The following is a 26,990-nucleotide window of genomic DNA, read 5'->3' on the forward strand; positions in this document are numbered from 1 at the left end:
TTTGCCCATTTTTTTAAAAGATTTATTTATTCATGAGAGACACACAAAGAGAGAGGCAGAGACATAGGCAGAGGGAGAAGCAAGCTCCTCTCAAGAAGCCCAATGTGGGACTCAATCCCAGATCCTGGGATCATGCCCTGAGCAGAAGGCAGACATTCAACTGCTGAGCCACTGAGGTGTCCCTCTTTGCCCATTTTTTAATTGGATTTTTTTGTTGTTCTTGAGGTGTATGAATTATTTATGTATTTTGGATATTAACCTCTTATCAGATACATGGTTTGAAAATATTTTCCCCATTCTGTAGGTTGTCTTTTCATTTTGTTGTTTGTTCTTATCCTGTGCAGAAGTGTTTAAGCTTGATATAGTTCCACTTGTATATTTTTTATTTTGTGGCTTGTGCGTTAGGTGTCAAATCCAAAAAAATCATTGCCAAGGCCCATGTCAAGAAGCTTTTTTCCTATATTGTCTTCTAGGAGTTTCAAGGTTTCTTGCCTTACATTTAAGTCTTTAATTCATTTTCAGTAGTGTAAAATAAGGGTCTAGTTTTATTCTTTTACATGTGGATATCTAATTTTCCCAGCACCATTTACTGAAGAGAACATGTTCTCTACTGGATGCTCTTGGACTCCTTGTCAAGTATCACTTGACCACATATGCATGGGTTTATTTCTGGGCTCTTGATTCTGTTCCATTGGTCTACGTATCTGTTTTTATGTCAGCGCCACACTGTTTTGATTAGCTTAGCTTTATGTAGTTATTATAGCTTTATAATAGAGCTTGAAATCAGAATGTATGATGCCTACCATTTTGTTCTTCTTTCTCAGGATTGCTTTAGCTATTGGGGTCTTTTGTGGTTCCATATATATTTTAGGATTTTTTTCTTCTGCTTCTGTAAATAATGTCATTGGAATCCTGACAGGGATTTCATTGAATCTATAGATGACTTTTGGTAGTATGGACATTTAACAATAAAAATTCTTTCAGACCATGAACATAAGAGACCTTTACATTTATTTGTATCGTCTTTGGTTTTTTTCTTCGATGTCTTACAGTTTTCAGAGTAGACATTTTTGATCTCCTTAGTTAAATTTATTCCTCAGTATTATTTTTGATGCTGCTGTAAATGGGATCAATTTCCTTAATTTTGCATGTTAATCTTGTATACTGCAACCTTACTGAATTCATTGATTAGATCTAACAATATTTTGGATGAGTTTTTTTAGGGTTTTCTATATATAAGATCATGTCATCTACAAGGAGAGCCAGTATTGATACCTTTTATTTCTTTTACCTGATTGCTCTGGCTAGGACTTCCAGTATTATGTTGAATATGAGTGGTAAGAATGGGTACACTTGTTCTTAATCTTAGAGAAAAAGCTTTTAACCTTCTATCATGGAGTATGATGTTAGCTGTAGGTTTTTCATATATACCCTTTATTATGTTGAATATGTTCTCTCTATACCTAATATGTTAAGAGTTTTTATAATGATTGGATGTTGAATAATGTCAAATACTCTTTTGTGTCTATTGAAATGATTATATCATTTTTTTCATTCTATTAATATGATATATCATTTATTGATTTGTGTATTTTGTGTATTTTTTAATATGATATATCATTTATTGATTTGTGTATTTTGAACCATCCTTGCATCCCAAAGATAAATCCCACTTGATCACAGTGAATGATCCTTTTAATGTGCTGCTGAATTTAGTTTGCTAATACTTTATTGAGAATTTTTTCATCCATATTCATCAGAGATACTGGCTTATAGTTTTCTTGTAGTGTCCTTTCTGGCTTTGTTATCAGGGTATTGCTGACCTAGTAAAATGAATTTGAGAGTGCTCCCTCCTCTTTGATTTTTTGAAAGAGTTTGAGAAGGATTTGTGTTAATTCTTTTTTAAGTATTTGGTAATTCACCAGCAAAGCCATAAGGTTTTGGGCTTTTCTTTGTGAGATTTTTGATTACTGATTTAGTCTCCTTGCTAGTAATTGGTCTGTTTAGATTTTCTATTTCTTCCTGTTTCAGTCTTGGTAGGTTGCATTTTTCTGAGAATCTTTCCATTTCTTCTAGGTTATCTAATTTGTTGGCATGTAGTTCATAGTAGCTCCTTTGACCTTTTGTATTTCTGTGGTTTCAATTGCAATGTCTCTCATTTATAATTTTGCTGATTTGGGTCCTTTGATTTTTTTCCTCGTTATCTGGCTACAGATTTGTCAAATTTATTCTTTCAAAGAATCAACTCTAGGGTTTTGTTTTTTTTTTAACTGTAAGCTTATTCATCTTTTCTATTGCTCTCCTCTATCAGTTATTTCTGCTCTGATCTTTATTATTTCCTTCCTTCTGCTAACTTTGGGCTTAATTCTTGTTTATCTAGTCCTTGAGGTATAGAGTTAGGTGCTTTATTTGAAATCTTTTTCAATGTAGGTATTTATTGCTATGTATTTCCCTCCTGAATCTGGTTTTGCTGCATCTCATAAAGGTTGGTATGTTGTGTTTCCATTTTCATTTGGTTCAAAATACTTGGTTTCCCCTTTGACCCATCAGTTGTTCAGGAGACTGTTGTTTAATTTCCATTTATATATGAGTTTCCCAGTTTTCCTCCTATTACTTCTAGTTTCATACCATTATGGTCAGAGAAGATAATTTATTTTAGTCTTCTTTAACTTGCTAAGACTTAAGACACTTTACACTTTTTGGTTGCCTAACACATGGTCTATCCTAGAAAATGTTCCATTGGACCTAATAAGAGTGTGTACTCTGCTGTTGACTGATAAAATGTTCTGTATATGTTTGTTAGGTCCATTTGGTTTATAGTATTGTTCAAATCTCCTGTTACTTTATTGATGCTATCTGGATGACCTATCCACTGTTAAGAATGCAGTATTAAAATCCCCAAATATTATTGTATTGCTGGTTTTTTTTCCTTTTAGCAGTTAGCTTTTGCTTTATATATTTAGGTGTTCCATTGTTGGGCACATGAATGTTTACATTTGTTAAATCTTCATGATGAATTGATCCCTTTATAGTTTTATGATGGCCTTTTTTTTTCTTTTTTTACCATTTTTAGTTTAAAGTCAGTTTTGTCTGCTCTTGGGTTTTCTCTCTGATGTTTTGTACAGGAACAGTTGTTGTTCTGGTGAAGGGGAGCGATGTCAGGAGCAATATATGTTGCCATGTTGGTGATGTCAGTCTCTCCAAAAGGTAGCTTTTTAACAAAAATAACCTGACGTTTTTAGTGCAATGATGAGATCATTTGTTGCTGTAAGTGCCTTGCAGTCTCTGAAGGTAGCCTCTACTCCAGTGCTCCAAAGCCTATATGGGAGCCCATGGATATTTTTTTTATTCCTTGGACTTGTCTTTATGTAAGACATTGGCCTAGCCTATATGCTGGATACCTTAGATAATGTGCAAAATATTTCTGTGTATGTAATTGCATTTGGTCCTTGCAGCTACTTTATGCAATAAGCAGGACAGGATTGTTTAGGAATAAGTTGTATAATGAATCTTAGATCTAGAAAAGAAGTGTTTCTCTTTCTTGGCTAGAAGTTTAGTCTTCTGTTTATCATGAATCCATTGAATTTTTTTTTTTCCAGTTAAGATAGGAGCAAGTAGAAAAGGTGGAAGCAGGAAGAAAGGGTTAGGGTTGAAGAGAGATTCATGGTTAAATTTTTTTTCCTGCAGAGTTACAGAGACTTGATCATCTTACTGTGCATTTTGAATCTCTGAGAAGGAGCTAAGGTATTCAGGGTCGTTTGACAGACTCACTCTTTCACTAATCATGGCACCACACTTATCATTGGTGGAACTCCTATAGTCTTCGTTGGATCAAGCAACTGTCCTAGTCACATCAGATTGACTCTGTTGAATAGAAACTATTTAGAAACCACTTAACATAGATGAATCCTCACTGTGATAATGTGGAATAGTTATAGATGAAAATTATATTAATCTAGAAGGAATTCGATTTTCTTAGTCATTGTGTCAATATTAATTGCTAGAAATATAGAACAGAAGTTGACTCTAACTTTCTATGTTTTTACTTTTACTTATACTCATGTTAATATATGAAATAACTTGTATTCAATTGCAAATTAAGTTTCCAGTAGAACTTTATAATCAAAATATCGCACATGTATGCTTCAGAAATTCTTCTGGGCTCTGCTCCCAAAATATAACCAGAAATGCGGACATCACACCATCTTCTTCTACACTGGTCCAGGTACTCTGACTTCTCACCTGGATTATTACAATATCCTACAGTTGGGTTTGTGGCTTTTGCTTCCGCTGTCTTACCTCTGTTCGGCAGTGATCCTTTTAACACAGAAATCAGAACACAATTCTGCTCAGAATCTTCCAGTGGTGTTTTCCACTAACCATGGCCTGCAAGACCATGTGTGATCCGCCTTTCCTCTTTTACTTGTCTCACTTGCTTTATCCCAGCCTCACTGGCTTCAAGGTTCTTACTTTAGGGCCTTTGTGCCTTCAATTCCTTTTCCTAGAATGTTCTCCCAAATACAACTCTTTGACCAACTTTAAATCTTTTTAAAAAGTCACTTTTGTCGATAAGGCCTACCTTGATCACTCTTTTCTAAATTGCAGTTTATTTTGGGGCGCCTGGGTGGCTCAGTCAGTTAAGCGGCTGCCTTTGGCTCACATCACGATCTCTGGGTCCTGGGATCGAGCCCCATGTTGTCCCCGCTCTGCATGGAGTCTGCTTATCCCTCTCCCTCTGCACCCCTCCACCCACTCAGGCTCTCTCTCAAATAAATAAAATCTTAAAAAGAAAATTATAGTTTACTTTGTACCTGTCTTCAACCCCCCCAGAATGTCCATGAGGCTATCTGTAAGTAGCCAAATACTTTATTAGCCCTTCATGAAAATGTCCCCTGACCATTCCATTAACTGTTACATTCCCACACTTAGACCGATGCCTAGTATACATTAGGAGCTCTGTAAATGTTTGTTTAATTGAATTTAATACTATTGTCATTTGGATAATATAAGGCTAACACTAAAGGAAAAAGATGGGAGGGACGCCTGGGTGGCTCAGCGATTGAGCATCTGCCTTTGGCACAGGGCATGATCTCGGGATCCTGGGATCTGGTCCCACATTGGGATCCCCACAGGAAGCCTGCTTCTCCCTCTGCCTATGTCTCTGCCTCTCTCTCTCTCTATCTTTCAGGAATAAATAAGATCTTTAAAAAAAAAAAAAAAAAAGGAAGGGGATAATCTTAGACATTCCTGTGGAATTTTCTGTTTCATACTTTGAGTCTATTTCATTTATTTTTCTCAAAACTGCATAAGAGAAATAGAATCTCTGAATACTAATTGGTGAGACATTATTCAACCCTATAGAAGTTTAAACAAACTTTTACCTGAATTTTTGGTTTCTCTTGTGTTGATCCAACTGTTGCATATTTGATTATTTAAAACCTTCTTCAAATAACCATCGATTTCTTCTGTAGCAGCTTGAACCGAACAGCATTCTACCTGCATTACGACTTTGCATTTAATTTGCATTTAAGTTATATTTAATTTGGGGGAAGGGCCCCAAAGCAAAATCCAAGTGCTCTGGTCAATGTGAGTCAATTTCAAAAGAACCTGTGGATGTTCACCAAAATACACTTCTCTAGGAAGGCAAGTTTAAAGACAGCAGAACCAGCTGCCAAAGCACTAATCCTTCTATCCTGGACTCTTTGTGACCTAAAATTAGGCATTAATCATTCATGTGTATATTTCTTCATCTGTAATATCATAAGATTATATTATGTTTACATATGTACGTATACTCTGTGTATGTGTCACTGCCCTTATATACATATATACATATATATGTGCATATATGTGGATGTCTGTCACTTATCATCCCACCAATAATAATAGGGGACCCTGTGGTCTTTAGAAATGTCAGATTTGTACCAGCACTGCATATAAATATTTTTGCGGTATTGCCTCTTACCTCACACTCATTTCGTACTCATTTCATACATAATAGAGTGTGGTAAGTTGCCATTGCCTGGTTTCCTCCTGAAACCATTATTTTATGTGACTAATAGCACTTATTTCCTGGGGGACTTCCGTGTCTCGGACTCTGTGTGTTTTTCATTCTTCCTCGCTAGTTATTGTCATTCTTTAGAAAATGTAACCTCAGAGAAACGAGAGAGCTTTCCTAAGGGCCCAAAGCTAACGAGTGGTAGAGCAAGGATGTGGGACAAGATTCTTTTGATTCCTAGAGCAGATGTCCTTTCCTCCATCTGACATTACCACTCTGCTGTCAAGTAAGACTCCCTTAGACTCTCTAAAAGGCAACAGTTTCCCTTCACATCATCTCTCAAATTGGAATCTCTGCTTTTGGTTTCTTGAAATGTTCATTCTATTAACACATGTAAGTGAGTACATGGTGACAGCAAGGTTAGTGAAGCATTATCTCACTTCTGTAAATGCCGACTTTTGGGTTCCACTCCCTCCGTTCTCGGTGCTTGGTAAGGTGGCAGCGTCTCTCTGATGACCAAGAGATGTAGTGACCAAAACAGGTAAGCCCCACTCCTGAAAACAACTCTGGCCTTGTCTTGTCTTGTCCAGAAATGCAGCACTTCACATACTATTCCACAAGGAACTGTTTTACTCTGAAGGGGATTCTCTCGCATGACCCATCCGAGGAGCATTCCCTCCTGAAATAGGGGGCAACTTTCTTTGGGTTTTGATTCCAAGCAGCCTGGGCCTGGCATGATCAGACCACCTGTGACTTTGTAGCAGCTCAGAGACAGAGGAGAGAACCCACCTGCTTCACCCTGCTGCCCTCCTACCTAGCAGAGCACCTAGAGCATATTGGGCATTTGGATGCTGTTGGATGAATAAATGCAATTTCCACAGGATAGTTGAAATATCTTGCTGCTGTTTTATGTAAGCGTTTATACCAATTTTATAAGTGGAGAGGTCATATCTCATAATGGGATATTTAGAGACTTTCTGAAAAATCAGGCAATACCTCTAATAAGTTTGCAGGGCCAGAGTGAATGAAGTGAATAGGGTTGTGCAAGAATGCCATATTATATGCTGGGGATCTACCCCAAAGATACAGATGCAATGAAACGCCGGGACACCTGCACCCCGATGTTTCTAGCAGCAATGTCCACAATAGCCAAACTGTGGAAGGAGCCTCGGTGTCCATCAAAAGATGAATGGATAAAGAAGATGTGGTCTATGTATACAATGGAGTATTACTCAGCCATTAAAAATGACAAATGCCCACCATTTGCTTCGACGTGGATGGAACTGGAGGGTATTATGCTGAGTGAAGTAAGTAATTGGAGAAGGACAAGCATATGGTCTCATTCATTTGGGGAATATAAATAATAGTGAAAGGGAATAGAAGGGAAGGGAGAAGAAATGGGTAGGAAATATCAGAAAGGGAGACATAACATGAAGACTCCTAACTCTGGGAAACAAACTAGGGGTGGTGGAAGGGGAGGTTGGCAGGGGGTGGGGGTGACTGGATGACGGGCACTGAGGGGGGCACTTGACATGATGAGCACTGGGTGTTATCCTATATGTTGGCAAATTGAACACCAATAAAAAATTATAATAAAGAATGCCGTGTTATCAGGAAGGTGTCTAATAGGAAAGTTGCTCATTACCTACTATTTACTGATCAGGTCAGCTCCTTATATAGGAGTGGGGCAAGCTGTTGGCAGTACCCACAGTTCCTGGAGGTCAAGGTTTCTGCTCTCCTGCCTCAGAGAGCATCCCAGTGTCCACATTCACAGGACTAACTTTATCTGTCTCCAGAGGTGTCATCTTCTTGATGCTTCTGCTGCCCAGTGTCACTCTGATATTGGTATTTTCTCTGTACGAGTGTTGTCAGCAATGCTGGTTCATCCCTGCCCTTCCACCGGCTAACAATTGAAAGTAGGGAAAGCAGTTATCCATTCATAACTCCCCCAGAGCACCACCCAAAATATCCCTGCCACACCAGGCGGGCAGTCTCGCTGCTTGTGTGGGCTGATGTATCTGTCACTTGTGCAACCGGGATTTTAACAAAGAGCCACTTCTTAAATCACAATGCAGTGCGAGACCAATGTTTCCATCAGGGGAGGCCCTGCCTGGAGACGAGGTCTTAGCTCCAAGATAGTCCAACCATTTAAAACTGCAGTGTAGGATGGAGCTTTGTTGTTGCCGTTTTGTAAGGATCAGCAATGGAAAAGATTTGGGTAAAAGGCAGTAAAAACCACAGTTGATCTAAAAATAAGCAGCGTGAGAATGTGGTGGTTTCAATGTAGGTGCGTGGGGTGGAGGGTGCACATGAAGAAGCTCAGGTTCCGTGGGCTGGGAAGAGGCTGCAGTCGGAGGGAGCCACCACATTCATGTTAATGGAGATGTTCAGTTGGATACTGGCTGTGGCTTCCCTTGGTCACAGGCCATCTGCCTTGAGTACTAAGCTGAATTGTTAGGATCTCCCCAAAGATCCATGTCCACCTGGAACTTTAGAATGTTGACGCTATTTGGAAATACAGTCTTTGAAGATGTAATTAAGTTAAAACAAAGTCATACTAGATGAGGTAGGTTTGCCCTAAATCCAGTGGTGTCTTTATGAGAATGCCATGTAATGACCTGGAGGGGACATACATGGGCAAAGGCCGTGAGACAATGGAGACGGAGATTGGGTGATACAGCCACAAGGCAAGAAATGCCATGGTTGCCAGCAACATCAGAAACTGTAAAAGGCAAAGAATTGATGTTCCCTCGAGCCTTCAGACAGCATGTGGCCATGCTGACACCTTGATTTTGGACTTCTTGCCTCCAGAACTGTGGAAGAGCGAATTTCTGTTTGTTTAATCCAGCAAATTGGTGGTATTTTGCTACAGCAGCCTTAGGAAATGAATATAGGTGTGGGGAACCAGCACAGACCTGGGCTGCTTCTCTGGAAGAGGCCACTGAGGACCACAAAAGAGAACGTGGGACCAGCAATGATTGCCTCGCTGATGGAAATGGAGAAACCAGCCATAGCGAACCAGGGTTGTGTGTGGTTTTCATTCTGTTGTTGGCTGACCCAGAACGGGGCGTGGCCAACTTCCCAGGGTCTAAGTATCAGCCTGGACCATGAGTCCCAGCAGAGCTTTAGGGAGACACCTTACCCCATTCTTGACTGTGCATCCAATTCCCCAGTTAAGGACTTGAATGAGTCCTGTTTTATCAGGTAGCTTTTACTGCTGCAAAAAAAAGGCTAAAAATGTCATCTCTTTTGAGGAAAGGAAAACTTTTTTCGGTTACCTCATTTAAGAAATCTCATTTCTTTAGAGGTGTTGGGTGACATTCTGTATTCATGCTTATGTTCTAATCTAGAGCTATAAACAAAGACAAAAAGAATCAATATGAAAAGATTTTTTTTTTTTCTGAGCTGGCTACATTATTTTTTCTTTGTTGCCTAGGTGAGGCTTATTTTATATAGTTTGATGCACAAGATAAAAAGCTCTCATCCAGTTGCCCCCTAAAAACTTTCATAATGGGTTTGTGATAATAGAAGTGATTCATTAATTCCAAATTCCTCAAAGAACATTTATCAGATATATGTGGAATATGTGCTTATTCTCACAGATTATCTCTGGAAGAAGATCTATATAAAACACAGCAGCAGTTGCTTCTGAGGATAGAAACTGGGGACTTCCTTTTCACTCTCTACTTTTAAAAAAAACTACATGTATTAAATATTTAGGATAAGTAAATAAAAATTTAATTTTAACATGCCAATTGTTCTTCTAAAATAATTTTTAAAATAAATATTTATCGAGCATGCATTATGTATAGACTGTATTAGTTCTAGAATATACAGTTTTAATGCAGATACAATCCCTGGAAATTAATCATCTAGTCTAATGGGAGAAATTATAAATTAATAATCACACAAATAATTATATAATTAGAAACTTGATAATCCTCGGAAATAGAAGAATTTGGAGCTATGAGAAAGAATAATGCCAGGGACCAAATAAGATTACAGCATCACCAAAACCCAGAGAGAATAATGCTTTATCTGGAAGAAGGTAGAATTTAACCAGACGAAGGAAAGGGGGCTCAAGTTGAAGCCTTGTGCAGAACAGGAACTTGATAGATTTCTCAAACTGTAAGGAGGCCATAGTGGCTGGAGATGAACAAAGAGGAAGGAAGATGAACAGAGACCAGATCACACAGGATTTTCATCACTTCAGCAGGTGTTCATCAAATGCATAACATTTATGCCTTGTGCTGTCCCAGCACTGGAAACACAGCAGTAATTAAGCCACAAGGTTGTTTTTTTTCAGCCATCTTGTGGAGTATTTCATTATGAGCCCAAAGGGAATCCATAGAAGAATTTAAAGTAGAGAATTCATATGATCTGATGTAGATATTTAGAAGACCACTTCAGAAAACTGGAAAACAGACATATCAGACTACTTTGGCACATCAGTACCTGGGTGATGAGCTTTGTCAGACCACTTTGCAGGAAGCCAAAGGTTAACAATACCAGTATTTATTTTGCTGGCCTTAGCAAAATGGGATCCATTCTATTCCGCGGTAATGGTGTGTCCATTCTGAAAAAGCCTTTAATAGGAAACCAAAAGTTGAGGAGGTGGTAATGAACCTGTTTGTTTTGACCAGAAACTTTTAAATAATAAACTTTATTTCACCTTGAAGAGCAAGTAGCACAGATTGTTTTTCCATTGCTCGATCATTTAGCAAATTGTCATAAACTCAGGGCTGTGTAGTGACACAAGAGCAACACTAGGCACCAAATCATCACCCTCGATCAATTAAGGATATTTCTGTTGTAACTTTTGGCCATCCTACTCTTCATAGAGCACTAGCACAACCCTTCTAGCTGCCCATTGATTTTTTTTCTTGATGATTTCTGGCTGCAAGAGAACAGAGATCCCCAACTTTATAAAGTAGAGATCATATGTATGCATCGTAAAAGAGTTCTAACCGCATTTACATTTTGCACGTTTTCTCAAGAAATGCTTCCTTGCACATAGTTAACAACTTACGCCATTTTATATGGAGAGGAGAATGGAGAGATACCAGTTCCCTACTCAGCCAACTTAGTTTGATCAAAGCTTTTGGGAAATAAAATATTGCTGTCCTATCTGCATGTCCACTCATAAAAAAAAAAATCATAGCATGAAAACCGGATGTCAGAGAACCTTGGGGGACTCATCCAGGCAAAGTTTTTGGAGAGCATCCTGCCCTACCCCTGCATTTAGCAGATGAGAAAACTGAAACTTAGAGAAGTCAATTGACTTCAGAAATTCAAGTCTTGCAGCAAATTAGCTGCCAAATCAGGACAAGAATCTGGATGTCCAGACATAATTGAGGGATCATGAAATAAAATACTAAAAGAGAAGACTAGGCACAGACTGACAGAAGATGTGCTAATGTGGTCTGTAAACAGAAATTGCATAATCACCATACATAAGTGCGCCTCACTCCCCTCTTCCAATGAGTGAGAATGATGCAGTGATGTAGGACTGATGTTTGGGCAGTGCTTAGTTACTGAAGGCAAATCATCAATAGCCTAAGAACAAGACATAACAGTTACTCTGTCCTTCTGCAAAACTGTGCCACCACCACGTCTGGAAGTAAACTCCCCAGGTCAAATCGCACTTGGCTCAGAGGCTATGGGGCAAAAGCCTGCATATCTGGAATAGGATACAGCAGAGTATTTATTTATTTGGATAATCCCAGACATTTGTTGGGGGCAGGGGTAAGATGACCCCCAAAAGCAAAAACAAACCCCCATCATTCATTATCTGAGAAAAAGAAGCAAATCTCTTCCAACGATGAGCATGGTTGGTTGGAAAAATTTAGAGAAAGATCAAGTATAATCAAATGCTGGTGAAATGAACTGGTAATTTCATACACATCTTGACTTCCTAAAGCGGAGAACCTATAGTTGAGTAAAAATCTGTCTAACCCAACTCAACAGAGACATATACTGTCAGCGGATCTCTCCAGGCCATCCTGTTTATGTCGGGACTAGATTTCCTTCCTGAAGTAACAAAGAGGTGGAAAAAAAAAGAGGACTAGCTCTCATTTTACCAGGTACCTAATAGCACCTGGATCTTTGTGTGCTATTCGCCTAAATTTAAATAATCCCAGCATAATATGGTAGGTCGATGATAGGTTTGCATATCTCAGCCCATTCCTCTTTTTCACTGTTGCAGGATGGCCTCAACATAAAACCTATCTGAAATGCACAGAAACATCTTATTGTAGCTCTGTCTCCCCTGAGCTCTCTTCTAGCCCTTGGCACCCCATCCCTCCTCCAAGAGAAGGAGCCCTAAGCAGCTCTTCCTAAGCAAGAGGGAGCTTGAGTAAACGAAAAATAAAGAGTGACCAGAATGAATAAGCATCTAGAAAGATGTTCGAGTGGAAACTGTTGAGTAGGCTGGTCTGTGGGCATCAGAAGCCTAGCACTACTAGAATAACACTGAGAGAGAGACAAGGATGGCAGAGAGATGGTCATGAAAAATCTGCCTATCAATAAAATAATTTGGGTAATTAACACCTGGCATCACGGGAGACACGTTTTCATTCAGTATTATTTGAAGTAACAGGAAATAATAATTAGGTCTCCTTCATCGCACCTCCATTCTGGACATGCAAATTAGGTTAAATTATTTTTGGTTTCCAGCCACATCACCCGCAATCCTCCTTTTAAGGATGCACAGCCCTTTACAAGTGCAATGTTAATCCTCCTCCGGGAATATATAGCAAAGCAGTGGATTTCCAGAAAGTTTAAAATGGTACAAGTTTTTAGAATGATGTTGTCTACCATAATTTTATGCCTAGATCTGCGTGTAGCACAAGTTGGTTGTTAAGCGTCAGTAAAGGCTAGAGCTAAATTCCAGAACTTAAAAAGGTGCCTAGGGGGTGGGATCTGAAGCATAGAGAGTCACAAAAGGGTACTGCACTCCATTGAGGGGGTTTATATTACGGAAAAGTCTGTTATAGATGTGAATCTATTGCTGTATTTCAAAGGCTGTGTTTCTTGAAACATTTTAATGTCCTCCCTCAGTTGGAATCATCTGTGTCCAAAATAACAAATGGTCCCATACTTTCCCCCCCTCTGTACCTCAGGAGGCTTGTTGGGTTTGGGTTTTTTGGGTTTTTTTTTTTTTTTTGGTGGTTTTTTTTTTTTTTTTTTTTTTTTTGATGTAGATGGAAATTGGTGTGGAAATCATGAGGGAGGTCCAGAGAAGACTCAAAGCAGCCATTCAAAGCTTCCAACAAACCCTAGACCCCCTCTAAATTGCTATTTCCATGTCACAGAATTTTTTTTCATTTTAAAAACATTCTGAGATATTTTCATGGTGCTGTGGCTAACCATTTTTAGTCAGTTAAAAAAAATGCCTTTATCACCTCCCACCAGGAAGCTCATGGAACACACTGTTGGAGATGCTAAAACTTTTTTTCATTTCTCCTTACAAAATATTAATGGTAAGCAGTAGAAAAGAAAGAGAAAGTATTTAATTCGGTTTTCCGAAAGCTTAGTTCAAAATTACGAATTGTACCTGTAAGTGTGAATAAGGCATCTGTGAGTAATTACAATTAGCAAACCTGATTGTTTTCACTGAATAACAGGTTAGGTGCCCAGCCCTTCATTTCACCAAGCAGGTGCAGAGAATGAGCTATGCTAGGGGAAGCAGCTCAGGGTCGGGGGGCTCAGATTTGCAAAATGAAAAAGCTCTGGTTCGAGAACACTCATGGGTCTGGTGGAAGAGAAAGGGGAAGGAAGACAGGGCTGGGCTAGAGGAAGGAGCTGAGAGCAGACTGCCTCTCAGCTTGGCCATAATGAAAAAGCCTGTGGTCCTGCTGAGGAGCAGGAGGGAGAGGCCCTGTTAGGTGCCCCCTGGGCCTAGCCCTGTCTCCAGAAATGAAACCCAGGGCTCTCTTCCATCCATCTTCCCTCCAGGCCAAGGACAGAGTTATAGATGTGAATCTATATGTGGCACCAGATGAAAGGAGGACAGACCGTGCAGACTGGTCTCGGGGTTTCCCTCAAGCAGCTGAGAACACTCGTTCAACTTTTAATAGCTTACACATTCTTTGCCACATGCACCCAGAATTTATAAATCGGTAAAAATAAAAGTATTAGGCTTTGTTTAACACTGTGGTCTCAATTCCAGGCACCATCTCTTGGCCATTGGGCTTCTCCCTCATGTTGGGAACAAATGCAAATAAATAAATGAGGAATTTTTTGTTTTTATTAGAAAGAATAAGGAAATAAGTGAGATGAAGCTGGAGGGAAGAAATAAAGGAGATGAAACCAGGGGAAGATAACATAATTCTTTATAAAAAAAAAAAAAGAATTCCATTTATGGAAAGTTTCCCACAATGGCTTTCACTTCCAAGTGGATGATAAATCCATTCATAGGGAAAGAGAATTTGCTAACAAGAAGGGACATCTGATGCACGCTACACTTGGCCAAATTTCTATTTCCCCGCTTATTTCCTCCTCTTAAAGAAGAAATATTCCCTCTCTTTTAAAAAGACAGGTTGGGCCCCTAGGTGGCTCAGTGGTTGAGCATCTGCCTTTGGCTCAGGTCATGATCCCGAGGTCCTGGGATCAAGTCCCACATTGGGCTCCCCTCACGGAGCCTGCTTTTCCCTCTGCTTGTGTCTCTGCCTCTCTCTGTGTCTCATGAATAAATAAATAAAATCTTTAAAAAATAATAAAAAAATATAAGGGTCTTTTTTAAAGCACTAGTAAATAAAGACCCCAAAGCTAAAGCTCATTGATGAATGGCAGTATAGATTGATATGCTCTCCCCACAAATGCCATATGTTGAAGTCCTAGCCTCCTGCACCTCCAAATGGAACTTCTTTGGAAATTGGGTCATTGTCGATGCAGTTAGTACTGGGGTAGAATGAGGCCCTAATGTAATATCACAGGCATCATAACAAAAAGAACACCACTGAAGAGAAAGACACACAAAGACATAAGATAATATGGGGGCATCTGGATGGCTCAGTGGGTTAAGCAGACGACTCTTGATCTCAGCTCAGTCTTGATCTCAGAGTCATGAGTTCAAACCCTGAGCTTAAGACACACACACACACACACACACACACACACACACACACACACAAGAAAAGATAATGTGGAGAGACCAAGAGAGAAGTAGGCATCTGCAAGCCAAGGAAAGAGGTTGGAGCAGACCCTTCCTTCACAAGGAACCAATCCTGCTGACACCTTGATTTCCATCTTCTAGCCTCTGGAACTGTGATACACTAATTTCTTAATTTCTGTTATTTAAGCTACTCAGTGTGATACTTTGTTATGGCAGCCCTAGCAAACAAGCAGTTTCTCGGGAGCTAAATGGTATCAGAAAATTCCGAAAATAATAATAGATAACATCCATTGAACAATTTCTGTGTGCCAGAACCTATGCTTTATATATGCATTGCTTCTCTTAGACCTCACAGTTTCAATATCAGTTGCCTCAGACATGATGTCTGGAGCTGTGGCAGCTACTTGTATCCATGAATAAAGACAAGCCTAAATATCGAAACAACATTCTGAGGATGTCAGGTGGAAAGGCAGAAAATACCTGGGTCCTTCTTGACGACACTGGTTGACTGAATTAACCAATTCTAGAACCTTCTATCTTGAGGCTTTTTTTTTTGATGTGAGAGAGATATCCTTACCATTTAAGGCACACTTTGTTGGGTCTTTTGTTACTTGTAGTCAAGAGCGTCCTAACTGATTGAATTCATCTATTTGAGTGTGTCCTCAGATAATATCAGTAGCATTTAAGAGAGAGAATTGAAATGATTTTCTGAAGATCATGGAGTGAATCTGTGACTCAGATGATGGGGATCCCCTGATCCCCCTCAGTTTTACACCAAATTGTCTTTAGTACTGTTTTGTGTAATTTTGAAATCTTCTCCCCAATATCACTGTCTTGTCCAGTGCTTCCAACTTATACCCAATGTGCATATTTCCTATTTCTGCATTGTTTAGAATTTTTTATTCAATCTATAAATACTTTACTTGATTGTATCAGCAGAAGCCAGGTATCACATCTGTATCATTACCTTTGTACAGTACCTGAGATAGCTCCAGTTTAATTTTGCAGTAAACAAATCTCTGTGGATGATGATGACATCCTAAAACATAAAGTGAACTCCTCAAAGAAGTAATCTCATCTTCTGAGCCTATATCCTATGTGTTCTTCAGGAAGGAATGAGAAATGCATAGGATTGGAAACATTTTATACCTGTGGCCTGGGCCTCATAGGTAGTTGGTTTGGTTTGGTCAGTTTAAGTTTGTGAGTTCAGGTTCTTGATATTTTGAGTAACTTATATTTGCACAAAAGAGATTTGCAAACCCACAGGCCATCCACAAAATTGTCCTCCCCCTTTTAAGATCCTATCTCCACATTTAGTACTGGTACATGTGGAGTATCTCCACACTCTGCTCTCTATCTCTAGTTGTCTAGTGGTCATGTCTATTTGGATGTCTCACTGTGGCTTCAAATTCTTCCAATTATGAAAACACTCAAGATCACAGATGAATGAAAGGTAGCTTTCTTTCTTGACTTTCATACCTGTCACTTTTCGCCTCATCCTTGTGGCCACGCAGCTTCAAAAACTTCATCATCCTTGATTCATTGCTCTGCTTCACTTTCCGTATCAGGCCAAGTCCTGTTCATTCTCTCTTTAAGATACATTGAATCCATTGCCACCCCTTCCTGTGACCATTGCCAACCACCCCATTCCACTCCCTTAACTACCAGTCATATTATTATTCGTTCACAACTTGTTTCCCTGAATCCAGTCTATTCCCCATAAAATCTATCCTTATGAAGCCAGTCTCCCTTAAATGTTCTTTCATCTTGACAGTTCCCTATTCACACTTCACAATGACCTCTTTGATGTCTAGGTACATCTGTATTTCCAGAATCTTATCTTTCCAGAATCTTTGCCTCTGTAGCCACATTTTCCACTGGTCCCTAATCACTCGAGTTCTCACAGACTGTCTCATTTCCTGCACATCCCCCTGAAATGGATAGCATATTTGGCCATCTCATCCTCTGTCTTAAATGCTCCCTCTTGTCTCATAGTCTATCAGAAATTAGCCTGGTCTACTGTAGCGTTCCCAGCTGGGGGTGATTTTTGTCAATGACATTTTTAACTGTTACAACTAGGCAACAGAGTTTGACTGCTGTGTAGAGGGTTGGGACCAGGGATGCTTCTATAAACATTGTGCAATGCACAGGACAGCCTCTCACAACAGAGAATAACTGGCCCAAAGTGGCAAAGGCACCAAGATTAAGAAAAGTAGTAGAAGGGGTACAAGAAACAGAAGTCAATCTGAGCTCTGCTGAGTAACATCAGTTAGCTCCTTAAGGCTGATGCATCTCACGTGGGCCACCATGCCATGACCCCTTGCCTCTCTTGGGACTCCTCATAATGTCTATAATGCCTGTCAATGTGCACCACACAGTTTAAAGCTTCAGATTATGTGTCGGAGATTGTCTCCTGATTCTTGTATGGGTATCTCTTGCTCTGATCCTGCTCTTCACCTAAATGAGTACCATGTCTCATTCTTGCATTCCCTACAGCATTACTGAATGCAACAAATGCCTAAGAAGTCCGTGTTGAATGACTGGATGGGCAACCAAGGAAGATGCATTCCTCAGAGGTACCCTCCTCTTTCTGTTAGGCATGCTTAAAAGATAGAAACGTTGAGTGTTGTCTGTTCCATTGGAAGAGAGCTTGGCACAACACTAAGGTTTTTTTATATATATAAATTAATTTTTATTGGTGTTCAATTTGCCAAACATATAGAATAACCTAGCCTAATAGTATACATACCCAGTGCTCATCCCGTCAAGTGCCCACCTCAGTGGATAGGCATCACCCAGTCACCCCCACCCCCCCACCCACCTCCCCTTCCACTACCCCTAGTTCGTTTCCCAGAGTTAGGAGTCTCTCATGTTCTGTCTCCCTTTCTGATATTTCCCACTCATTTTTTCTCCTTTCCCCTTTATTCCCTTTCACTATTTTTTATATTCCCCAAATGAATGAGACCATATAATGTTTGTCCTTCTCCGATTGACTTATTTACTGGAAGGTATTATGCTGAGTGAAATAAGTCAACCAGACAACACTAAGTTTTTAAATACCAATCAGACTGTAGGAAACGGAAAGGTGTTTACTTTCTCAGACCAACTAGTGCATCCTGATACCCGTCAAAAGGCCATCAGGAGCCAGTAGCCAGAAGCTGGGAACTACCTCCTCATGCTCTTATAGTTTCATGTTTGTTCTCATGTTGAGACATTTTAATCTGCAAATGATAGGAACTGATGGCTAGTGTAGTCCCAGACAAATAGTGCCAAGCCACCTGAGACATAAGAGTGTATCTATGTATGCTCGGGAAACTACAACACTCTGCTTTGTCAGTCTAAATGTTGAGAATGTGTTCTTTTGCCTAATGAGGTAAAGGACATCATACTCTTTCAGGCTAATCCATTTGTGGTGGCTAATAGAGCCAAAGTCCAGGGAGAAGGATGTCTCTCCAGGGACTCAACAATTTATTAGGATTATAAATTAATACATATTCATTAAGGAAAATTTTAAAGTATAAAAATATAGAGAGCATAAGATTCAAAGTAAATCTTAAACCCACCATCCAGAGAGCACCATTGTTTAACATTTTGATCTATTCACATTTTTAATGAATTATATATATGAATATATAATAAAAAGTAAAAAGCAATGTAATTCAAATATTTCCATTTAAACACACACAGACTCTCACTGCAAACATCTAGGAGTTGCTAGGATGACAGAAGATTCCCCTCCCTTCTTATCAATATTTTCCCACGAGGTTAACCGCTGTCAACAATTAGCATGCGTTCTTCCAGATTTTTCTATTCCTATACAAATATATATCTTTTTACTTTTTATAAAAATAGTATACATATTGTTATGCAACATATGTTTCTACCTAATATATTTTGGATAACCTCCTACATCATGTAAATCTACCTCTTTCTTTTAAAACCTACATGGTAATGCAATTGAATAAATGCAGCAAAACTTTTTAAACCAGTCCCCAGTGATGGCTTCGTGGATTGTTTCAATTTTTGCTCCTATAAGCACCTTTGCAAATAATGTTTTTGTACATTTATATGTATTTTTCTATACCAGTGCACATTTTACCATAAGACAGATCCTAGAACTGCTGAGTCAAAAAAATACAGTCTAAACTTTGTCAGATGCTGCCAATCTACCTTATTCTCCAAAATATTTACTAATTAGGTCTTAAAATAATGAACTTATTTTAGCGACCTTAGAAATTAGTAGAGTTTTAGTGGAGGATGAATATATAAAACTCTGACTCTTATTTTAATATCTTTGCGAGTATATTGCAAGGTCAAAATTAGATCTCAGATTGACTTTTGGATTTCACATGAGTCTATTCATATTCTCTGTGCAAAATCTCTCTCCCATTGAACATGGTCGGACTGTCCTTGATGTCTGAATAAGTAGCCACCTTTCTTGATAAGAAAGTCTCGTGCCTTGGTGACTTTGGAGTTGGACCGACTACATTTGACTCCTACCTCCTCTAATTATTAGCTGTGTGTCCTTGGGGAAATTATATAACCACTCTGAGTCTGAGTTTTCTTTTTTGCAAAATGAAAAAAAAAATAACCAAAAATACACTTTGTAGAGAAGTTCAGAGGATTAAATTAAAACTCTCTCCAGCACCCAGCAAATAGGCACTTGTTGGTTTGTTTTAAGGGAGTGATGATGTGTCTCAAGCAAGAATGGAATCCATTACTGAATATGGGACCAAAAGAGATGCCAGAAGTAGATGCCACATCATGCAGGGTTTGGGTGTTGGTTGATTCTAGAAGACTTTCAGTTTATCCTTATTCAGTTTCCCTAATGGCTGCAAAGAAAAACAAAGCAGAAAGTGAGGTCCCTGCATCCCCCTACACTGCAACCTGTTGTAGCTTGGAACAAAAGGGGACCATTTCATCACAAGTTGGTTGACAGGTTTCTGATCAGCACCTTAGTGAACCAGGAAGGGAACACTTTGCAAAGATTAAGGCAGCAAGGAAATGTTGTCATTTTGGGGTAACTGAAGTCTGTTATTTTGCTATAACCAACACTCTCTGCAGTAGCACAAAAATCCCTGTTCCCTGTGGATATGCCAGAGCTCAAACTTGTCATTGAAAGGCAATGGCAAGAAATTCCACAAAAGAATGGGTGACAGTAATTGGAAAATTTAAGTAGAAGTGATATGAAAAAGTAGCTTTATATTATTAATTCTCCTTTTATAATATAAATGATAGTTTATAACACATTTATTTTGACAGTAGTCCAAGACTTTAAAATGTTTTCCATGAACCAGTAATAAACGGTGATAATCAATTTGTTGGGGATTACACTGATTAAGGAAATAATTCATCCACTATATTTTTCATCTCAGATATTTTTCAAATGTCATTCTAAAGCTTAAGAAACCTTGTTATTAGCCAGTACGCATGGTAAGTGTAAAAGTGATGGCACAAATATTATGAATAGTACTTCTTAGGACAAAATTTGATTTGTTTGAAGGCAGATGACATTATAAAGGATAGTCAAGATGTCAGTAGAGGGAGTTAGTATGCTACTTGATTTACTTAGCATCTTTGTCACTTTATAGATTGAGATATGATTGATGGTAACATTAATATAGAAAGTATGTTAATATTAGAACAGGCTTTAAGATCCCTTACTTGAAAATTCTCCCCCTCCTCAAATTGGTATAATTTGAAATAAAGTGCCCTAAGGATAGAGTGCTTCTTAGACTACAAGCCCTTTGGTGTAAGGATTCTTCATTACTTGTCTTTAGAAAGTTAATCAGTTTTTGAGGTATACTTTATATGTGTAAAATGCACCCATTTTCAGAATACATTTCAATAAGTTTTGACAAATTTATATACTGATGTAACCACTGCCATAATCAAGGTATGGGATATTTGGGATATTTTCATCACCCCAAAAGTTCTCTTTTGTCTCCTCCCAGTCATCCCTCTTCCTCTTCAGCCTTAGGTAACTGCTAAACTATTTTCTGTTACTATAGATCGGATTTGTCTTTTTTAAAGTTTTATATAAATCTAATCTTACAGAGTCTCATATTTTGTGTCTGACTTCTTTCACTCGATATACTGCTTTTGAAATTCATCCACGTTGTTGCATGTATCAGGATTCATTACTTGTTTGTTTGTTTATTAGTATTCCATTATGTGAAAGTAGCACATGTGCGTATCCATTTTCCATTCACTGGATGATGAATATTTAGTTTGTTTCTACTTTTGGTTATTATAAATGAAACTGCTTTATACATTCATGAGTAAGTCTTTGTGTGAACATATGTTTTTTTATTTCTCTTGGGTAAATGTACAATAGTAGTTACGCTCACTTATTAGATCTAGTGACTTTTTTGTAGACTATAGGATTTCCTATACTGGAGATCATGTCATCTAAAGATAAAGAAAAGTTTTACATCTTAAAAAGATGCAGTAGTAATATGGTAGGATGCATAATAAGTGCTTATTTAACGTCATAAGAAACTGTCAAACTGTTTTCAAAAGGCACTGAACAATTTTATATCCCTACCGCCAGTTGTTCCATAGATTTGCCAACACTTGTTATTGTCAGGTCTTCTTAATTTGGGTTATTATAATGGGTATGTAGTGATATCTAATTGTGAGTGATGACTAATAATGTTGAGCATCATTTCATGGGCTTATTAGCCGTGCATATATCTTGTTAAGTTCTGTTCATATCTTTAGCTTACTTTTTAAAATCGGGTTGTTCATCTTAAAAAAGCTGTTTATATATATTTTTAGATATAGTCCTTTGTCCTGTGTGTGTGTGTATCTGACAAATATTTCCTGCAGTGTGTGGCTTGCTTTTTCATTTCTTAACATTGTCACTTGAAGACCAAAAGTTGTGAATTTTGATGAAAAGGGACTCTTTTTAACACCTACTCTTGTCTCCTCCACAGCTTTGAATTTCAAGTAGAGCTTTTCAAACACAAAAGTAGTCCCTTAGTGACTCTCTGTTTATTGACAAACTGAGAAAAGCCAAAACATTAGCTCTGAATCGAGAATTCTATTTTAAATATTGACATTCTGGTTTCCTTCAAATAAGTTATACAAATTTTTTAAGCAATTCTGTGAGGTAGAAAAAAATACTGCTGCTCCCATTTTATAGAAAAATAATCTGAGGTGTGAAAAAGTGAAGTACATGACCCGAGGTGAAGAAAAGTGTCTGAGGCAGAGCAGGGAATGCAGTGAAACTAATTGATCACAGTGATGGGTCTGATCCAAGCTCTTTGGGGTCCACCTCCTGGCACCCAAACCCACTGAGCTAAATAATTACAGCAAGGCCAGGGCCTGAAGGGATCAACCCACATCTGCTGGTATGGATTCTTTGCATTTTATTTTGTTTCTTTTCTTTCTCCACCCTCACACCCTTTCTTCTTTCATTTTCTTTTTCTCTCTCTCTCTTTTTCTGCCTTCAACATCCTTATGTGTTCCATCAACTGTTACTGAGTTTTGCCGTTCTTTCTTCCTCCCTTTCTTCTCCTCTTCCTCCCTGCACTCTACCCCTTCCCCTCCCTTCTCTCTCTCTCTCAATCTCTCTCTCTCTCTCTGCCAGTCTTAAATGAGGAGCTCACCTTTTATAACGAATCAAAGACTGATTTTTCTATCATGCAGGAAAACACCTTTTTGATTCTGTCTGATGGTGGTAGAACCAAAAGCAAAAACCAGAACCCACTTCAGAGCCACAGATGCCAGTCAGGAAGGAAACACTGACTGCATAGACCAGTCAAATGGACTGAAAAAATTCACCTCATTTCAGGCGAAACTCCTGATATGTTCTGGCTTTTTTTTTTTCTTTTAAATTAAAGTTTGCTAGCAATGATTATATTCTATCACTAATCCTCTGTAAAACAGCAGCCACTGGGTAGATTTTTAAAGGAGTGATCCTTTCATTTTACAAATCTCAGCATACTTCCCTGTTTCAAACTTGGATAAAGTCCTCAATCCTTGAAGCAGCCTGCAAGATCCTACATAATCAGGATCTCTCTCTGTCCTCATCTCATCTCTGGCCACACCCTCATGCTCCATTTTGTGTTCCTGTGTTTGTTTGTTTGTTTGTTTTCTCAACTACCTGGCTATTCCTTGGAGTCTTCCCATTGGCATCACACGTTCTTCCTCCTGTCCAACTGACCCCTTTCCTACCTCTCTCCTTACCCCCTTTCCTCTTCATAACCATAACAACTATGTATGTTTACTAAAAAGTATACATGCCTGAAATAAATGCAAGTGAAGTTCAAAATATAATTTGGAGTTCAAAATATTTTTTAAAATTAACCCACTGCTAAGAACTTTCATGTTTAACCTTATTTCAAACCTTATTAATATATATAAACACACATATACAAATATATATTTTTGTAAGTGTATATATATATATATATACACACACACACATACATATCCTTATATATTATACATAATAAAATACATGTACACACACAAGTAAAATGTACTTCATGTGTATTATTATATGAATGACAGGATAGATTTCTTAAAACTTCATTAAAATGGGATTATATTATATTGTACATAGTATCTTAAGTTAAAAGGTTACTTTTGGAGCACTTGGCAGGCTCAGTCAGTGGAGCATGTGACTCCTGATCTCAAGTTTGTAAGTTAGAGCCACACGGTGTAGAGATGACTTAAAAAAATTATAATCAAATAAAATCTTAAAGTTTTACATTTGTGTGGCTTTATAAAAAAAATAAAGAGAAACTGAAAGGAAACTGAAAGAAGAGTTAAACTTCAGATAAAGGTTTTTTGCTATAACTAATATGACTTCCTAGAAAACTGCTCTGAAGTTAATAAAAACGCAAAATACCAGTGGAAGCATTGTTTTGTAACAACTTTATTGAGGTAGAATTTACACACAATAATCTGCATATACTTAAAGTGTACAACTTGGAATGTTGCATGTATATACACACCCAGTAAAGCATGGCCATACTCGCAATAGTGTTCATACCCTTCACCCCTGTAGATTCTGCGCACCCCCTCACCATCCTTTCCCTTCACCCTCTCTGTCTCCCTCCCCCAGGCAAAGGGGTCTGTTTTCTCTCACATAAATAAGTTTGAATTTTCTAGAGTCTTCTTTAAGTGCAAATAGCCTGTATTCTCTTTTGTCTGCCTTCTTTCACTCAGCGTAATTACTCTAAGATTCCTCTGTGTTGCTTGCTACGTACCTCAGCATAGTATTATTGCAGCATAGTATTCCCTGGGATGTATATACCACAGTTTGTTGATGGCTGCCTGTGGCTGGGCACTTAGGTTTCTTTTTCCAAGTTGAAGCTGTTACAATGATAAGTTGAATTTTATGAAGACGTAGAACTTGTGGCCTTCCAAAGACATTGTTAACAGAGAGTAAAAATACAAGCCCCAGGCTAGGAAAAGAGATTTTGCAAAGCACATAACTGATAAAAGACTTGTATTCAGGATGTAGAAAGATCCCTCAAAACTCAAGGAAAAAAACAACACATTATGATTTTTTTAACTACATATTTTGATTTTAACAGAATCTGCTTACACCTTGCTACAAAAGATGAGGGAATTAGAACTAACACTTCTTCCTATGATTTTTCCCTCTTCTTCCTATTTTTGTGGCTATCTCACTGTTTTATACCTACATTGTGGTCATAACCATAATTCCCAGTATATTTATATTTATTTTTAGTCCTTTATCTAAATAGACTCAGTGCTCATGGCTAGTTCTCCCACTGTATGTTTCTTATTTCTAAAGGTTTAATTTTTATTAATTCACACCTGGCTGAATCTTGCCAGCAAGCAACTTTGTTCAAGAAGAACTCTAGCACTGCATGCCCTAAGTTAATGCATGCTTTCTCATAGCTTGTGGATTCTATTCTTCATGACCACTGGGTTGATCAAATGCCCTTAGCCTAAATATCAGTGTCTTTTAAGTGAAGCCTTCCGTAACTTGAATATACCCCTGCACTTTTCCTTCAAAGTACATAAAATTATAAGTAATTGATTCATTGTGTGATTTTTGTTTAATAGGTCTTTCTAGACAATATAAATTTTAAGGGTATGAATCATACCTGTCTTATGATAGTGGTGACATATTTCCTAGCAGTTTTATAGCTCAAAATGGTGCTCGATATAGTGTTCATTTATTTAACAAATATTGAGAAGTTGAAGATATAGCAATAAGTAAAACAGACCAAAATTTTTAAAAAATCCCTATCCTTACAGAACTTACATTCTGGTGTGGGGGGAAGCAGAAAATGAATAAGTAAATGTATATAGTATATAGAGTATTTTAGAGGAAAAAATATATATATAATAATTCATTACTAGGCTTTACTAGCAGAGTAGTATTTCAGAAAACACCTGAAGATGTTTTAGGACCAGAATAGAGATAGTAAGGGGGAAAGAAAAACTATAACTGATACAGATAATGAAGAAAAAGAAGAAGGCAAAGTTAGAGTAGATCACTAATCTCTTCCTCATTACCGAAGTTCTCATGCAAAGGAGCAGGAATGTGATTTGGATTTTCAGACTCACTTCCTTCCTTCAACCATCCCTGTTCTTGACCCAGGAAGGTAAAGGTATCAGAAGGTACCCTTGAGCTTCTGTTGCGATTGCGAGATCTGTCACAAATTGTGAACAAAGAATAACCAGAAACTTTTTAACACAAGGAATTTTAATAAAATAACTCCCCAAATGTGAGGAGCTTCGGTTTTCTCTTTATTTCACAATAAGGAAGGCAGAGAAGACTTACTTATTCTTTCAGTGAGTCTCTTTTGAGAATCTGTCATATGCCATGAACTGTGCAAAGTCCTGGGGAAACATCAATAAGCATAGCAGATGACGATCTGTCTTGCCCTCCTCAGGCTTCCAGCTTAGCAATGGACACTTGAGGGTTATATACCGAGATTTACACCACAGAAATTGGTGAGCACTACAGGTGTGCACTAAATTTATGGTGTTGTTGATTTTTCTAGATTTAAGATTAAGTGATGCAGAAACAGTATCCCCACAGATTAAACGTTTGTTGAGTTCATAGCTGTTCCACTGTGTAGCACAAAAAATTGAGGCAATATTCTAGTATTCAAGAATTATTACCTGATTCAGCAAAGAATTCACTCATGTCATTGACAAATGAGTGAAATTCCAACATATGTCTTCTCCGTTGTTTCACTTTCCTCTTACTCATTAACGTAAACGAAAATGTCAACCAACAGTCATGTCGGAACTCCGCTCATTTATCATTTGCAGCCATAGCTTGGCTCCAGATACAAGAATTTGTCAAAAAGGCAACAAAAGCATCCTGCAGAAACAATCATCTCCCGTTTGAACCCATTGTTGTTAGTTTTCCTGTCCAGAGCATCACTGTGAATTCAAAATCAAAGGTCACAAGGCAAATGCTCTGCACTCCCTGTTGATTTGTAACCAAACATGTCATGTGGGCATCTCTTCATGGCCCAAGGTGGGTAATGGCAAAACCGATTGACACACTGGTGCTAGTGATTCTCCCGAGCAGCACTGGGTAGGCCAGGCAGTGTAAAATGAAATGTGCACATGAGGAGATGGCTACACTGATCCTCCATTAGGAGTTAGATCACATAAATCATTCTTTCCTTCTCTGTCTAATGCCACCTTTAGGCTACTGATGGGGGAGACATCTGGGTAGGTCTAGTGATTGAGTCAGCATTCATGCAACAGTTTTACCTCTGAGAAGCTGAGAGCCCATGTGGAGCGTTAATCCACGGTCCAGGCCACTGACTAGCCTTTCAGTGAATGTGAAAATGTTAGCTGATGGGATGATGCAGCAGCTTCACTTCTGTTCCATCACTGAGCCTTTGCATCTGAGTGTCCCTTCCT

General features: G+C 38.4%; 2 protein-coding genes across 2 annotated transcripts in view; one reads left to right on the top strand and one right to left on the bottom strand.

The window, feature by feature from the left end:
- The window catches only part of RSU1 (Ras suppressor protein 1), a 249,259-nt gene that overhangs the window by 197,867 nt on the left and 24,402 nt on the right, over positions 1-26,990 (top strand). Inside the window, exon 9 of the mRNA XM_038530008.1 lies at positions 17,610-17,689. Coding sequence (XP_038385936.1) covers positions 17,610-17,649 — 40 coding nt within the window. The 3' untranslated portion in view covers positions 17,650-17,689. The remainder of the gene's footprint in view (positions 1-17,609; positions 17,690-26,990) is intronic.
- PTER (phosphotriesterase related) overlaps positions 1-26,990 on the bottom strand; it is a 144,187-nt gene that overhangs the window by 14,668 nt on the left and 102,529 nt on the right. The window lies entirely within an intron of this gene.

The sequence above is a fragment of the Canis lupus genome, chromosome 2, assembly GCF_011100685.1.
Source record: "Canis lupus familiaris isolate Mischka breed German Shepherd chromosome 2, alternate assembly UU_Cfam_GSD_1.0, whole genome shotgun sequence".
Classification (NCBI taxonomy): Eukaryota; Metazoa; Chordata; class Mammalia; order Carnivora; family Canidae; genus Canis; species Canis lupus.